Source organism: Rattus norvegicus, chromosome 16, assembly GCF_036323735.1.
Source record: "Rattus norvegicus strain BN/NHsdMcwi chromosome 16, GRCr8, whole genome shotgun sequence".
Taxonomy (NCBI): domain Eukaryota; kingdom Metazoa; phylum Chordata; class Mammalia; order Rodentia; family Muridae; genus Rattus; species Rattus norvegicus.
The window spans coordinates 12,902,056-12,919,170 of record NC_086034.1 but is presented as its reverse complement, the minus strand read 5'-3'; the positions used below and the strand labels follow the sequence as shown (position 1 = coordinate 12,919,170).

The 17,115-nt window shown below is 42.5% G+C and overlaps 1 protein-coding gene across 2 annotated transcripts; it reads left to right on the top strand.

Moving 5' to 3' along the window:
- The first annotated feature begins 1,021 nt into the window (after positions 1-1,021).
- Positions 1,022-12,109, top strand: Ghitm (growth hormone inducible transmembrane protein). Of its 2 annotated transcripts, none has more exons than XM_006252786.4 (9): positions 1,022-1,341; positions 2,461-2,631; positions 2,948-3,047; positions 4,331-4,442; positions 5,174-5,315; positions 8,208-8,316; positions 9,972-10,160; positions 10,517-10,688; positions 11,827-12,106. In XM_006252786.4, exons 2-9 carry the CDS (start codon positions 2,500-2,502, stop codon positions 11,909-11,911), a joined length of 1,041 nt encoding a protein of 346 aa, XP_006252848.1. In that variant the 5' UTR covers positions 1,022-1,341; positions 2,461-2,499; the 3' UTR covers positions 11,912-12,106. The 2 variants fall into 2 exon arrangements, with proteins under 2 accessions (XP_006252848.1, NP_001005908.1); NM_001005908.1 differs by having other exon boundaries at positions 1,026-1,119; positions 11,827-12,109.
- Positions 12,110-17,115: the final 5,006 nt, after the last annotated feature.

The window sequence follows — 17,115 nt, the reverse complement described above, 5'->3', positions numbered from 1 at the left end:
TTGACCTTTCCCCTGATTTAAACCCTAGAGTCTTAAGAACAATCCTGTGACTTTGAGAGTTTCCCCTCGTGACATTTTTGGTATTTCCTTTTGACATCCCCTTATCTCCTGGGGCTTGTGACTTCTTCCTTTAAATAGCCCTTCTCCCAGCCACACAGGGTAGACACCGCTGTCTCCTGCGAGGGATACGTGTCGGCCCGGAGCCCTCTGTAATAAACCTCGCCTCTGCGTATTGCATCAAGATTGGTCTCTCGTGTGTCTGGGGTCCGCAACTTCCCGAGACTTGAGTAAGGGTGTCCCTTCAGGGATCTTTCAGTTTGGTCCTGGCCTTATAATTAATTCAAAGTAAATTAATACAGGCAAAACTCACTAGACCAGTATCATATCTTTTAACATTTGAATAATGAATCAAAAGGAGAGCGTGCCAAGCACATACCCCATAGCTCAAGACACCCAGCCTAGCCACAGTCCCAGCAGTGATAAAAAGGAAGCAATTAACGAACGTTTGACTAAATTATACCTCTAAGGGTTGATAAATTTCCTGCCAGTCACCGCGACTATACGATTAACCCAAACTAATTACTCTCGGCCTAAAACGCGTTTTAGGAATGACTCTTAAATAGAACTAAAATCCAACTTAAATGTGAAAAGTCATTGGTAGACCTAAATCCAATAACAAAAGTAATTCTAGGCTGGCTTTGAGCTCACAGCGATCCACCTGCCTCCCAAAGGTTGGGATTTAAGGAGTGCGCTGCCAACCAGTCCACCTCCCATTTTTTACACCTATTGGCTGCGAGTGCACACAACGCAGCTGCCCAAAACTAAAACGCCAGAGTGGGCTGCGTTGCCCAGACCTAGAATGGACTCTGACTGTGACGTTTTTTCGGAACCCAAACTTCCATTGGTCCGGTCTCCAAGCCAAGACCCGCCTTCGCCACGGTGCCCTCCCTTCCGTTAGAAGCCTGCTCTTGATTGGCTGCTTGTACTATTTACCTTTTGTCCGGATATTGCGTGACGCAGTGAGTCGCGGGGTTGCGGAGGAGCGGCAGAGGGAGGTCGAACACTCTCGGTTTCGGTGGCCCGGAAGGGAGCCCCGTGGCAGAGGTGACCGGAGCTGAGGTACTGCCCCGAGAGTCCTGAGAATCCCAGTTCTCGTGATGGACGTCGGCACAGCGGGATCTGGGTTGGCTGCTCCGGGCGGGAAGGCCGGGCTCGCCCTCTCTACATCTCCCTCGGCAGGGAGATGCTGAGTCAGCCGCTCGAGGACCCGCGTGGTCGCCCTAGCTGACCGGGAGAGGGTACCGTGGGGTGGTGCGTGGACGCGGAGGCTGCGGGCTAGCGGTGAGAGGGGAGGAAGGGCACACCCGAACACTCGAGCTCAAGAAAGCTTTAGGAAGGGTCGGCAGTAATTCGTACAGACCTAGCCCAGGGGCCCGTTTCAGAGGACCAGAACCCGCACATAAACACATGGCCGATAACCCTCTTAGCTGTTCCCCAACATAAGGCCACTCAGATTAGACTCTGTTCAGGTTAGTAAGCTGAAGCAATATGTTGAGATGATGTAATGGCATGAAAGTACCAGAAGGGCTCGCGGGTTTTTCCGCAAGGTCAGATGCCTAGAGTTGTGTGCACTTCATAGTTCCGGAAGCTCTTAACTTTGGAGGTGCTAGTTAAAACTTCGTTACATTCCTGGAGTTTTAGGGTAAATCTTGGGCAATTTCAAAGTCCCAAGCAAGGCACTGTCGTCAAAAAGCTGTTTTGGCCTAGTTTTCTTGTATTTACAAATGGGGAGAAGGCGGAAATACCAATCACTTGCCTAAAATTCATCACAACTCATTGGCCAGAAATGTGACTTTATAGCATTACAGAGAGACGTTCACTTAACTATCTGGAGCTGAGACAATTCAATTTTAGAATGTTGGGGGCAAGGGTTACCCTATTAAGAATACAAGAAGAATTCTTAATGTTTTGATCGAATGTTATGTAGTGGAATAAATTAATTTGAAAGTGTCTGTCGTATCTTAAAGGGAAATAATATTTGACCTATTTAGTAGACGTATACATGCCTGGCTTTTGTCGATTTTATTTTAGTCTTGTAAAATGTGACCTTAATCTTTTCTCTGGGTGTTTTTCTTGTGCTGAAAAGTTACATAAATTCTTTTATTCACTGAGTGATGGTGTAAATCTTGGGCAAAGCTGCGGTTATAGAATCTGTGATTGTGTCAACATAATGACATTAAATCTCTATTCCATATATCTGGTCAAACTTGGATTTATATCATTGGCTGCCCATTCCAAATTAGATTTCATGAGTTAGAAGGAACAGGGGAGGATACAACATTAAAAATAGTGAAGCCACTGTTCTGATTATTTTTTTCTATTGCAATTTAGTTTCTTCTGATTTTGGCTATGTTTCCTTCTTAATTAACTTAATTTTTTCCCTTCTACCTTTCTAACTAGCATTTCAGATCTGCTTAGTAAACCGGTATATCACCCACCATGTTGGCTGCAAGGCTTGTGTGTCTCCGGACACTACCTTCCAGGGTTTTCCAGCCCACTTTCATCACCAAGGCCTCTCCACTTGTGAAGAATTCCATCACAAAGAACCAATGGCTCTTAACACCCAGCAGGGTAAAGAATGCTTTCCCCCACCCATCCAGGTTGTCTGTTAGAATTTGGTGGTGATGGTGGTAGTTGATTAGTGGGCTGTTCTGTGGGCTTCACACTGGTTGGGAGTAACTTACTCATTAGTTACTGTAACAGTGGTTTACTAAAGCAATAGTAAAGTTTTCAGTGAGCTTTATCCTTGCCAGTTTACATCCTTCCAGTCACTCCTTATCACAAATGCCTTAAGAGGGGTCCCACGCCTTTCCCACATCTAAGATGTTAGGTAACTTTCTAATATACTGTTGTTGCTTTGGATGGTATGTCTTTTTGTCTATGTCAGGAATATGCTACCAAGACAAGAATTAGGACTCACCGTGGGAAAACTGGCCAAGAACTGAAAGAGGCAGCCTTGGAGCCATCACTGGAAAAAGTCTTTAAAAGTATGCGGAAGTTTAGTATTTAATGTGAGGCCTGTATGTGTGTGTGTGTTTAGTTCACAGGCAGCTTCCTGAAAAGCCATACTTCTATTTTGGGGGGTCTGTTAACCCAAAACAGATGGGCACTTTGCATTGGCTTTCATGGTTCCTAATTGTATTAAAGATTTACTAGTTTTAGAAAAACCAAACTTATTATCATCCTATTATGTAAAATGGTAGAGCCTATTCAGGAAGTTTATTTCAAGTTATGGAGAATCTTCATTCAAGCAGGTGCTTGTGAATGTCAATTTCTGTTCATGTGTACGTCTGTGTGACTACCTGCCAGGTGGATGCCAGTGCCCACAGAGGCCAGAAGAAGATATCTGATCGCCTGGACTAGAGTTATAGGTGACTGTATGCCACCTGAAGTAGATTCTGGGAACTGAACTCAGGTCCTCTGTAAGAGTAGCAAAGGGCTCTTAATCACAGAGCCATATCTGCAGCCCCTTGAAAGGCATTACCTTAATGAAGTCATTTGATTCGTAGTTTGGATTTTAACTTTGGAGATTCTGAAGCCAGACTTCCAGATTGCTAATCTTGCCTAAATTTCAACAGAAGCCTTGCTACTTGACAGTTTTAGAAGTGTCACCGTATTATATAGTTCAGGAAAGCCCTGATTAGTATCATGCAAGGCGTTTCTTTTTGATTAGAGGCTTGACCACAGAGGAAAAAAAAAAAATCAGGATTTTCCAGTTACATTTTTAGTAAACAAGTTTAAGTTGAAGAAAGTAAGATGTGTTTTTTATGAGCACCTGCCTGAGTTGATAAATTTTCAGTATTTTAAAGCAAAAATGTCTGTCCCTTTTGGGGGTACATAAACATTAGTGGCATTTTTCTTTGTTCGTTCTCTGGGGTCACACAAAGCTTCACCTGGGTTACTGCCAATCATTCTTCCAATGTGGAATGATTGATGCCATTTCTCATTTTCCTTTATCGCTTGAGTATTTATCCATCTGTTCTTGATGTGTAAATCCAGCTGCCAGTCTGAAACTCATGATCTTTTGCCTCAGTCTCTCAAGTGCTTTAATAGTTATGTGGACCTCTTTATCAGACTGCTCCTCTGTTCTTTGTAGTACTGTTGTAGGTTTGTTTCAGGTGTGTCCTTCTGGTCTCCTAAGGTGGAGAACTATCTGTATCCGCAGCGTGGCTACCATGAAGAAATAATTTTAATTTGGTCCCCTCCTGAGTATTTGGAATCCTTACCCCAGCACTTTAATTTAGTTGAGGTGTATGTTTGTTGCTTTCAGTTGACCAGATGGGAAAGTGGTTTGTTGCGGGAGGAGCAGCTGTTGGTCTTGGAGCGCTGTGCTACTACGGCTTGGGAATGTCTAATGAGATTGGAGCTATCGAGAAGGCTGTGTAAGTAAAGTGTACCCAAACAACCAAAATCCTTCCTTCAAATAAAGGTTCCTGTTTTCTCCCCATTTAGTCTCTAGTCACTCTTAGAATGCCTTATCTGGTTTCCATGTGTGAATATACATGAATGTATAGAGTCACTTTTGTTCATTAGTCATAGACATATTCAAGCCTAAATAATAATCTTTGACCAAGGTTATATATTCAGACAAGAAGAAAATGTATTGGTTCTTTATGTGTATTGGTTTTGATGTGTTTTTTTTTTTTTTTAATTTATTCTATCTGCATATACACCTGTGTTCCAGAAGAGGGCATCAGATCCCATTACAGATGGTTGTGAGCCACCATGTGGTTGCTGGGAATTGAACTCAGGACCTCTAGAAGAGCAGTCAGTGCTCTTAACCGCAGAGTCATCTCTCGAGTCCCCAGTTTTTATATGGAATGTATGGTGTATGTCATTTAATCTTAAACAGCTCTAAGGTGTGCACACTTATTTTCATTATAGCCAAGCATGGTAGTGCATGCCTTTAATCCCAGCACTTGGGAGGTGGAGTCCAGGCAGGACTACATAGAGAAACCCTTAGGATCATCATCGTCGCCTATTAGTATTTCCACCATAAATAAGGTTGAGACTATTAAAGTGATTTATCCCAGAGTCTTTTGTATCTAATGAATGATTTAATCAGAATTTATACGCATACTTCTGTGAGCTAACCTTGTCACGTTTCTTACAGAATCTGGCCTCAGTATGTAAAGGATAGAATTCATTCTACTTACATGTACTTAGCAGGAAGTATTGGTTTAACAGCGTTGTCTGCCCTGGCATTAGCCAGATCACCTGCCCTCATGAACTTCATGATGACAGGCTCTTGGATGGTAAGTTAGCTACTTGATACTTTTTTGTGGGGAAGGTGATGCTGGATGTTTGGTTGCTTCTTTGCATGAAGATCAAAAGATTTCTTAAGTAGGGTCATTAATATATTTTCAACAGCACTATATTAATTTCTTGTAACAGCAGAAAGCGTGGGCTCTGGAGACAGGAATTTCACACTGACCTGCAAGGTGAATCTGCATTTACTTTTCAGCAAGTGGGTGCAAAATAGACTTATGTTCTGTCTATTGATAAATAGGAAGAATGCCCCTAAGTTCAGTTTCCAACTCTTAATCCTAAATATTAAAACACGTACTTGAAAATGATGCAGTGTTCTTCCATTTAACGGCCTCGCCCTTTCTCACAGTATATTTAGCAGTTTTTCTTCCCTGTATTAACTGAACCTCTGTAGCGCAGTACATTCTAGGCCGGCTCTTAGCCACGGGCTAGCATTGTATGACTACAGATACGGATTGTGCTGCTCTCTAGTGAAGACCCAGACTGCACTGTATGGTATGTGCAGGAGGAAGTAGAAAATTGAAAATGAAGTAGAAAGTCAGCCTGAGAGACTCTCGGAGCATCGGGGCAGCTCCATGGAGGAGACTGAGTTCTTCAGGGTTGCTGCTGGCTCACATATTTGATTTCAGAAGAGGACAAGGTCAGTCGGCCTGACCAAGCAGCTGAGCAAAGGAGAAGAGCTAGGAAGACCTATTGGGAAAATGCTTCACAGTTCGTTCAAGTGAAATTTCAAGTGTTCTGGGGTCTAAAGGGTGAGAGGAGATGCTTAGAAAGGGTAGCCTTCATCTCCAAGCTGAAGCGAAATACATAAACAGAGAGCACTGTCGAGACCAGGGTGGCTAGAGAAAATCTGGTTCTGTTTGAATGTTAAGAACTAGTGTGGGAGGAAAACAAAGCAGATAGGTGCACCATCTTGCCAGGCCTCTGAGTGTCTGACGACTGATTAGAACACAGTGATGCGTGGAGCAGTGAATGAGACTGAGCAGGGAAAGAGATGGAAATCAGACACACCTGTTTCCTAACCAGAACTGTAAGCTTGGAGTCCATATTTCCTGTGTCTTGAGCTCTTAAGACAAATATCAATATGGTGACACAAGCATTTCATAGTCTAAGGACTGTGCTCGTCAGGCTCTTCTGGCCTGGGCAGGACTCTCCTGGATTCATGAAGGCAAAGAAGTGAAGTGAGCTCTCACGGAAAGCCAGTTCAGATCAAGGCGGATGATGTAAAATGATGCACGATGTGTACAGCGGTAGTCTGAAGTATTAAAACATAAAAATACAATACCAGAAATTACAGGAGAGCTCTATGGTGAGACCGCAGCCTCTGCAGTAAAATGCCACTAGGAATAGTTAGGAAAACACACGAGAAAACTAGGTAGACTGTATAGGAAGGAAGAGTAGGGCCCTGGAGCTGATACAGATAGGCAAGAGGGCACAGCTTCTCTTAAAAAAGGAAAGGAAACAAGGAAAGTTTGTTGTAGATATATGGGATAGCGTAGTCTGAGGCAAGAGCATCTGGGAAATATCCATATGTTAAGGTTCATGACCTTGAGCCATATGGGAAAAGGAGAACTGAGAAGGGAACCAGCTACAACAGCCAGAGCTACAAAGAGGGGGTGTGTAACTAAAATGCCTGGATTATATAGGGAAGAGCCCAGCCCCCTAGGCTGGAGGGTTCAGGGTAGGGGATAGAGTATGTCAGCCCGGAGGGCTGGCTCAGTAACAAGTGGGGGCAGAGGGATACAGGGAGAACCTGGTGGTCTGGTCCACTCTGATGTATTAAGTAGGCTTGAGACCTAATATCTTTCAAGCGCTTTTGGGACAGGACGGGTCTGCCACTATTGTGCAAAGTGCCTACTAGAAAAGCTTCTGAGATAAGTAATTCAGTCAAGTAGTAAGGAAGGTGTATAGATGTATTTGTGTTTGTGATATGTACATATGTGCTATGGCTTGTATGTCGAGGTCAGAGCACAGCTTTACAGAATTGGTTCTCTCCTTTGCACTTTTGTGGATTCTGAGGATGAACATAGGACCTAGGGTTTACATTTGGAGCTCAGCCAGTATTTTATCTGCTGACCCATCTCACTGCTCTGCCGGAATTTTTTTGTTTGTCGGTTTGGTCTTTTGTTTTTGTTTTTTATTTGGTTGGTTTTTGAGACAAGGTCTTCCTATCAGCCCTGACTGTCAGTTTGCAGCAAGGCCGACATTGGTTTCCTTGAGAGTCCAGGCCTGTGCCTCCTGGAATATAGTATGTAGACCAGGCAGACCTTGAATCAGAGATCCATCTGCCTGTGCCTCCTGGAGTACAGTATGTAGACCAGGCAGACCTTGAATTCAGAGATCCATCTGCCTGTGCCTCCCAAGAGTTAGAATTAAAAGTGCGCCCCACTATAAATTCTTAAAAGCACAGTGGATACAGTTAAGGAGCGTGAGACTCTGGAGTATTGACCCAATCGTGCCCCTTCAGTATCACTAAGATGTAGAATGTGGAAAGGTAAAAAGCAAAGTACTAGGATCGTGGAAGGGAATATACAGTTGAGATAAACAACTGGGAATTTCCATGAACAAAGGGTGTGGGAACAGTTTGTAGTCATCGTTTCTCCATTACAGAACAGTGAAGTAGAATCCAGTGTGCTTTTCACCATCAGTTTGTTTGGTTTTGGTTTTTGTTTTATTTTCCTGTCAGGTTGGAAATGATGTCTGTGGCAGTAGAGGGCGCTCTTGCTAATGTAGTCAGTGCTGAAAGGAACTAGAAACAAACCCACGTATGCTAGATAAAGTCACAGGATTCAGTTTAGTATTCTTCAGAGTCATTAGCTGTACTCAGATGTGTGGGACTCTCCTTTAAGGATCTGTTTCTCTTAATGTGTGTCTTCCAGACAATTGGTGCAACCTTCGCAGCCATGATTGGAGCTGGAATGCTGGTCCAGTCAATATCGTATGAGCAGAGCCCAGGCCCAAAGCATCTGGCCTGGATGCTGCATTCTGGTATGTTCTGTTAGATCCTTATTAAGCTGTCTTGTATATCATTCAGTTTCCTGTTATTTGTTTGGCCTTTTTTTTTTTCTTTTTTCAGTTTTTGCGATGGGGTCTTGATAGCTATGCCACGCTGGCCTGCATCCTCCTACCTTCCTGCATCAGTCTCTTGACACATCTGACTTTTAAACAGTGGCCTTTTCGCGTGGCTCTTGAGTTTTAAATGACTTAGTAAACCTCATTTTTGGAAAACACCATTCCCTACAGTCCTTGTTGGTGCATTATCACTTTGCTGGTATTGAAAGTTGCTATGACGGTAGCTCTGAGGTTATGCTGTGAGATAAACTGTGTATAAGCAGAGACTGGAGATGCCAGCAAGGTAGCTCAGCAGATAAAGGCATTTGCCAACCTGTGTTCAAGCCCTGGTGTCCTCACATAAACATAGATGAGAAGTAGCTCTAAAGAGTTGTCCTCTGACTTCCACGGCATGGCATGTGTTTCTCCATACACACTATGCACAGATGCTTATCCAGTAGTAATTTAACACACGAGCCAGGCCTGGTGGTACAGGCCAGTAATCATAGCTACTCACAAGGACATTAAAGACAGCCTAAGTAACACTGGAGCCTCTCTCAAGACAGGTGCAGGGTGCAGTTCAGTGGCGTTAGGCTGGCTGCACACACCCATCACCTGACTCCCAGCATCTTGAAAACTAAAGGAACAACTTTCCATTATTCCTCTAATGAAATAATTTTGTAGCATGGGATCTTCCAGTTGGGGAGGTTTTTGTTAATGTTTGGTAATTGGAAATAATATGCCATTGTGTTATTTTGCTGTTTTGTTTTGTTTTTTTCAAGACAGGGCCTCACTGTGTAGCTCTGTCTGTTCTGGAACTCAGAATGTAGACAAACCAGACTGGCCTCCAGCTCAAAGTGATTTACCTGCCTCTGCCTTCCTAGTGCTGGGATTAAAGGCAGCTGCCACCGTGCCCACTACCCTGTTATCTGTAAGGAAGAGTTTTGTAAATCCTGACAACTGAGCCTTTTTTTGTTAAAGATTTGTTTATTTTAGTTATATGAATACACTCTTGCTGTCTTCAGACACAAGAAAAGGACATCAGATCCAATTACAGATGGTTGTGAGCCACCATGTGGTTGCTGGGAATTAACCTCTGGAAGAGCAGTCATTGCTCTTAACCAAGCCCCCTGAGCTTTCTTCTTAAAGGTGAAATGAGCTGTGTTCCTTATTAGGTGAGACAAATTCAGTGTCTCCCCGTCTACATTTTAGAGTTCCACCACACACTTCCCTTTCAGTTCTTCCTGAGCAGCAGTAGGTCTGATCTTCAGCTGTCTGCTTTGTGTGAGTTCTGTCTCAATAATTGTGAAATCTAGTGGTGGTCTAAGATCAAAATAGTGGCCTATGTAGACTTTTACAAAGTTACTAAAATGCAGGCTACTGTTTATGTGTGAATTATGAGCCGGTATTGGTGTAGTAGAGAATTTGTATAGCCATGTATGTTAATTGTACAGTTGAGATGGTAACATAGAGCTGCCTAAATGAAACTTGTGTTTATATTGCTTAGCAGAGGGGTCACCTTCACGGTGACACTTCCTCGTTGACGGTCATTTAGTAGGTATTCTATTTATAAGACCTTGCTGTCTCCGCAGGTGTGATGGGTGCAGTCGTGGCTCCTCTGACAATCTTAGGGGGGCCTCTTCTCCTGAGAGCTGCATGGTACACCGCCGGTATTGTGGGAGGCCTCTCTACTGTGGCCATGTGTGCACCTAGTGAGAAGTTTCTGAACATGGGAGCACCCCTGGGAGTGGGCCTGGGTCTTGTCTTTGCATCTTCACTGGGTAAGCTGCTGTGCTTTAAAGGGTACAGGTACTCTAAAGCACTAAGATTTAGTTTTTAAAACTATTTAAAAACTAAGAAATTTGATTGAGCTTTGTTTATTTGAATGCATCAAAAACCTTAGGCTTATAGTTAGCTATTCTTTTTATTAAATTACTCAGAAATGATCAAGTTGACTTAGAAATTGCTCTAATGTTGGCAAGTAACCCATTGAATAAATGACTATAAGAAATTGAGTAAGTACCTACTCAAATGTCAAGAAATACAAAGGTAGCCTTAAATAATAAAAACTATAAATCCAGTTGCAAGAGATCCTTTTTTATAAAAACTATATTCTTTTTTTTTTTCCTCATCTCAGGGTCTATGTTCCTTCCCCCTACCTCTGTGGCTGGTGCCACTCTGTACTCAGTGGCAATGTATGGTGGATTAGTTCTTTTCAGCATGTTCCTTCTGTATGATACTCAGAAAGTAGTCAAACGTGCAGAAATAACACCCGCGTACGGAGCTCAGAAGTATGATCCCATCAATTCGTAAGTGATCCTTACTGTTATATGGTGTCCCATGGTGTTTTGTTCTGTATATATCAGTTTCACAGGGTGCCACCATAGCACAGTAGCATAAGACAGTGGCTTAGAATTTATCCTCTTCAGTTCCTGAGGCCAGAGTATTAAGTCAAGGTGTTAGGCAGGGCAGGGAACTTTGAAAGCTAAGAGAATCCATCCTCTGTCTCTCGGCTGCTTATCACTGCTGGTGATCCTTGGCTAGTGAGTAGATAGGCACCTCGATCTTCACTGCCACTCTCCCCGGGCTGTGTGTCCGACCTTTATTTTAATAAGGCCACTAGACGTATCCTACCCTAGTATGACTTCATTCCATATTACATTGTAAGTATATCTTAGAAGACTGTACTTCCAAATACGCATATAGGACTAGTACTGGGCGTTCCAACAGGTCAAATTTGCTGCTTCTGTTGGAGTGGATTCTAGAAAACTGATTACACTGCAGCTGACTGCAGCATTTAGGTATCAGTTACAAGTGCCGCCTGCTGGGATGCATGTGCAATTAACTAGAATTTTAAGGAGGGAAAACAGCCCTGAAGATACTTCTCCTTGTGCTTGTGTGCTCAACTCATGTTGACATTCGATAATGTAAAATAGTGTTCATTCTCTTTTCGTGGATTCTGCTTAGAGTTTCAGAGTGTCTCTCACATTTTTAGTAATGTTTTCCTTTACCTAAAAATAAAATAATGTAATAGCTTTTTAAAATGTTGATATAACACTTGTAGTTTTGTAGCAGCTTTCTTAGAGGGGATGAAGTAGGTAAATTTATTCCATTTGAAAATGCCAGACTGTGTCTTGCAAGTTTTTTACAGGTGTGTTTCTTTGATCTCTTTTGGTTATTCCATTGTCTGACATCCAGGTTGGATACTCATAGCAGGATGTCAGAGAACAGATAGTCCTTTAAAGATTGTATCCATATCTAAAAGCTGATGTGTTCTCCAAGAAGGAAAAGTGAATGTTGCCTCGTTTAGGACTTTTAACCAACATTAAATATTACATTTTTAATTTCCATTTAATAACTAACACTAGGAATAACGAGTGTTTTTCCTTTTCTGTACTAAGAACTAGATTGTCATTGGAATCACATCTGTCTGTCATTTTTTCCTAGGATGCTAACGATCTACATGGATACATTAAATATATTTATGCGAGTTGCAACTATGCTAGCAACTGGAAGCAACAGAAAGAAATGAATGACGGCTGTGGTGCCTCTGCTCGCTGGTGTCCAGCTTGGTTAGTAGGAGCAGATAGTCACTACAGTTCGCACCATCAGAATTCCTTGAGGTTTAGAAGATAACCTGTCACCATGTTTAAAATGTCCAGTAACGTGACCCTTCAGGCCTGCTTTTTCTTTTAGAGAATAAATGCAATAGATGTCTTCCAAATAAGCACGCACACTTTCATCTGTCATGCTTTCCTACGTTAAAAATGCTTTGATGAATGTGTGCGCAAAGATGTATTAGAAGGTTTCAAGTATTGTTTTATTTATTGAATAAGTAAAATGTAGCAAATGTGTGTATCTTCATATCGTGGGACCCTGCAGAATATTAAAATGACGTCATGAGTGACAAGTTTTGGTGTAGAGGTCAGAGATGAAAATCACCTGCAGTCATTTTGGGTTTTTTTTTGTTTGTTTGTTTGTTTTTTTGTTTTTTTTCCAGAGCTGGGGACCGAATCCAGGGCCTTTTCGCTTGCTAGGCAAGCGCTCTACCATTGAGCTAAATCCCCAACCCCCACCTGCAGTCATTTTGAATGCTTAGGACAGCACTGATTGGTGAGCCAATAAACAACAGCGGAGATGTAATAACAAGGATACATGGTGTTAGCAGAGACACGGGTATCCTTCTGTGCTGTTAACGGCCTCGATTGACTGGTCATTGTCAGGACAGTCCAGAGAGTTAACCATACGGAGAATCCCAGCTAGAACTGTGTGTATGTGAGTTTTACTATGAAGTCCTTTGAAACAGGCTGGTTAGTGGTGGTGCATGTGCCTTTAATCCCAGCATTTGGGAGGAAGAGGCAAGCAGATCTCTAAATTCAAGTCCGTCCTGGTCTACAAAGTGAATTCCAAGGGCCTGTCTCTAAAACAGACAAACAACAAACCTACCAGCTCTGCCCAGTGTAACATACTCCGAAGCTCAGTATTCACTTGTTTTCAGATGTTTGGTATATTTGTAGTCGGACAGGGTGTTTTCCTCAGTGTCTCGTTGAAAGCATGCTTGCTTTTCTCAACACAGCTTTGACAGCTCTCAGAAAAGCCTCTTTGTGGCTTATGCTAAGATTAGGATTGCTTTTTCTTCTAAAACTCTTGGCTTCCTATGTTCCCTGTCAGATTATGCATGAACTAACAAAACAAACTTAAGTTGGCCTTGGGAAGTATTTGAATGAAAAATGTAATGGGGAGTGCTTCTTAGACTCCCTGAGCATTCTGTCCCCCGTCCAGGCCACCGTTCAGCTTCCCTGTGACATCAGATTTTGATACAGATCACTTGTTTGTGGCAAGGAGTTCTTCACTGAAGTTTGTATGTGTATTTACAGAGTAACTATTTTTGAGAAGTATTTATTACAGTAATCCATAAATAACTTTTAATCACTTTAAAGTACACTGAATGCTTATTTCTGAAATAAAATTTCTAGCCAAATGGTTAACGCTATACTTTTTTTCTACATGATATGTTCAGTCCATCTCACCAGAGTCTTGAATAGAAAAACAACTTGGGCTTTTACCATGCAGTACATTACTGCAGTCTGGTAAGACAGGAGAGCTGTGGCTAGATGGCCTGCGTTCATTTGGATCGTGACTGATTTCTTATATGACCCTAGACAAATGACCTAACCTCCCATGCCCAGTTCCCTCAACTTTAAGATGGAGACAACATCCCCCTGTGGGGTTAGTGCAGCTATGATTGGGCATTGTGTGAATTTTAGCTGTTGCAGTTGGTTTTTACCCCCTGCAGTAAAATCCAAATGCCTAATTTCTGTCTTTGTTCTAGTCTCCATAAAGTATCACTGTCATGTTAAGTTGAAATCTTAAAGGACCTGTTGTTTTCAGTAGCAGGTTAAAACCCAAAGTTTAATCTTTGATTTCATATAGTTATGAAAAGAAAAAAGTAGGATTTCAACAGTAGTGTCAGGTAGAAATGAATAAGATGAAGGGTTCCTTTACATGTGTGGGTACACACATGCCATGGTGTCCTGCAGGCATATGAGGGTGGCTCCCTCCACCATCTTGGCTCTCAAGGTTTTAGCTCAGGTCGTTGAGGAGGAAAGCACCTTTTACCCACTGGGCCATTCTGCCTGCCTTGGCTCTTGTTTTATTTTAATGGCAGCGTTTTACAGTGTTTAGTGTCATTGCTGGAGCAATAAAGACTGTAAAATGAGTCAAATAAAATGTGTGTGGTTGGGTAGTAGTTATGCAAGTGGAAAACCTGATACCTTGGATCTTGACTATATATAATGGGTGAGTGGGTGACTTTATTTCCCTCACAAAATGGAGTTGACAGGCAAAATGATAGGTTTTTAGGCAAAACTGGAAATTTATCATTTGCAGTCTTCTCACACGCCCTTAATGATTACATAGAAGGATTTTGTTTTTTTTTTTTTTTAATTCATTTTGGGATGTTCTGGAGACACGCAAATATCAAAGTGATATATACATTCAGTTCATTCAACCTTCCCAACCCCAGGATCCCCTGTCTACCCGTTCAGTTTTTGGATTCTTTTTTTTTGTTTAGTCTTGGAAAGTTTTATACATTTGTCATAATTAGTCATTCATTCTTCCCCCTAGTTCCTCACTCCTTTGTGTACTCTCACTTGGTCTCTTTTTTAGTTATTAATAACCCAGAGTTCAATTGATGCTGCGCATATGTATGTGGTTACGTGGCCACTCAGAGGCATGAGTAACACAGCAACAACCATGTCCCTGGTGGAGAGTGGACTCTCCCTTAGCTGTCATCAACTACCAACAATTTCTAGGATGGTGGGACCTCAGAGAGCCTTTCATTTATACTGAAATTTTGACTGGCTGGGTCTTGGTGCAGGTAATCACATGCTGTGAGTTGAAGTCTATACTAGTCATGTTCAGAAGTCAGACAGTTCACTCTCTCCAACATGTCTGTGCACAGCCTGTGAAGTTCCCCGGGCCTTGGATGTTGGAGGTCGCTGTAGATGATTCATGCACAGCTGAGCACCAACTTAGTGACAGCTTTGGCGGTCAGAATCCGCATTACCCGGTACCCACTGTAAAAAGCCTATCTGACCAAAGTTGAAAGCAGCGGTAGTCTGTGGGTATTACACATTTGGAAGTTAGCTTGACATTTTAGGAAAAACAGCAGATTTTATCCCCTGTGGTGTATGATCTTCAAAGTTAAAGGCATCTACCTAGGTTTTTAGTACCAGGTATAAAATCCCTGTCATGGCATGGGCCTCATATTCTATCAGAAAGCCCTTGGTTACCTTCAAAACCTTCATGCCCATCTTTGCATCAATGGCCACATCTTGCCCACAAGTCAGTATTGTTGCATTCAGGGTCCAGCATCAAAAAGCAGCAGCCTGCACACCACTTTATAGCACTGTGTAAGTTAGCCAACATGTAGTGTATTCTGGCCATTTCAAGGTTGGGTTTTTGTATGCCCCGAGCAATGGGGTTTTGCCATCTAGTTTTGGTGGGCAACAAAAAGCAATGTCAACAGCTTACTCAGGGTGCCTCCCAGGCATACCAGACCAACCACTCAGGGATCCTGTGCTTGTTACTGGGAGCAGCATTTTCTGCGCATTCCGTTCAAACTCCTTTCATATATATATTCAGTTACAAACTTGTTGGTTTCCATAAGGCTTCTTCATTTTTTTTTAGTTTTTGGCTAGAACCCCCTCAACGCTCTCCTTAAAGTGATCACCCTATGTTCACTTAGTCCCAAGAACTCTATCCTCCCTGTTTTCCTGTAACCTGAATTCTACTGTTCCCTCTATTGGGGCTTTTTTCTTTGGTTAGGAAATCCTGAGTTTCCATACAGCCACATATGTCTGCCATGCCACCTTCACTTTGAGGAGACTTCTTGCCAACCATATTTCCTCCTTCCCTACCCCTTCCTTTTTTGAACCTTTCCACCCCCCAGTGTCCCCTGTCTGTCTGTATTTTACTCTCCTCTCCCTTAAGGCAGCCAGTTACATTCTGAAAACACACTGAATAGGTTGATCTTGGCAATGCAGAATGATTGAGAGTGGATGATGAATGGAAGTTAAGAGCTTAACCGGTTAATGTGATCTGTTTTCAAGACTATGAAATTTGGTAGTCCTTGAAGGAAATCTTGGTACACACTGCAAAAAAGGAATGAATGGCTCTGAATGCTTACAACTGTGCCAGTAACCAGGAGAGATCTACTGGTTTCAAAAGGAAGCACTTGGCATGTATCACCCAGGGCTTAAGGCAGAGACCCTTGCTAGAGGTAAGGAATGTTAAAAGGTCTTGAAAACACTGTGGGTCTTCACAGCTCCAGTCACTCTTCAGATGTTAGCACACCCAAGTGACTCATAAATGACGCTCAGAGAGATTACTATATCTATTAGACACTCTTTAAGTAACAATGACTCAAGATCACCCAGGAAAAAAAAGGATTATCCAAAGTAATTTTAACATGTTCTGAGAAGTGTTGATACTTTCCTGAGAGAAAGAAAGTCTGGCCTCATCTCTACAGGCAGCAGGTGTGAGAGTTGACCTACTTAGAGAATTCAGCTCCACCGTGAGACCCTGACCAATTTCTGTCTGGTGGTTATGCAAACTGTAAAGTCTTCAGGACCCTACTTGTGCTGGCAGTCAATGCCACTGTGGGTGTCTAGAAATCTAAGTATAATTCATCAGCTGAATCATTTAAGTAGAATGATGCTTCCTAAAGCTGAAGTGAGGTGAGGGCTATCAAGATGACTTAGTGGTTAAAGGTAACTGGTGCCAAGCCTGATGACCTGAGTTTGTTCCTAGACCCTTGTGATAAAAGGTGAGAACCTCTCATCTTCACCCAGGCATAGCTCATACGTGGGTGCATGCATGTATCTATGTGTATCCTGTGTGTGCCTGGCACCCTTTGATGTCAGATTTCTTTGAACTGGAGTTAATGTGGAAGCCAACCCTCTTAACTGATAAACCATCTCTCCAGTCCATGGGAAAGAAACATGGGAAGTTCATACGGAGAGTGAGTGAGGACATTGAAACACTTGATAGAAAGCTCCTTGGGAAATAGTCAGAAAGACCTTCAAACCCATGGCCCAGCAAGCCTTCTCTGTAACCCTTACTCCTCCGACTGAGTTGACTTTACCCTAAGATTGCCCGTCCCCAGTAGCTCCACACAAGTCTTCATTCTATCTTGGGACTTCTAGTGCTAGAAAAGCAAGGTGACACCTCTTC

Excerpts from the sequence above, each read along its gene's own strand:
- Ghitm (NM_001005908.1), top strand. The coding sequence starts at position 2,500 with ATGTTGGCTGCAAGGCTTGTGTGTCTCCGGACACTACCTTCCAGGGTT. Across the intron at positions 8,317-9,971 it reads GGCCTGGATGCTGCATTCTG|GTGTGATGGGTGCAGTCGTG; the intron begins GTATGTTCTGTT and ends CTGTCTCCGCAG. Across the intron at positions 10,689-11,826 it reads AAGTATGATCCCATCAATTC|GATGCTAACGATCTACATGG; the intron begins GTAAGTGATCCT and ends ATTTTTTCCTAG.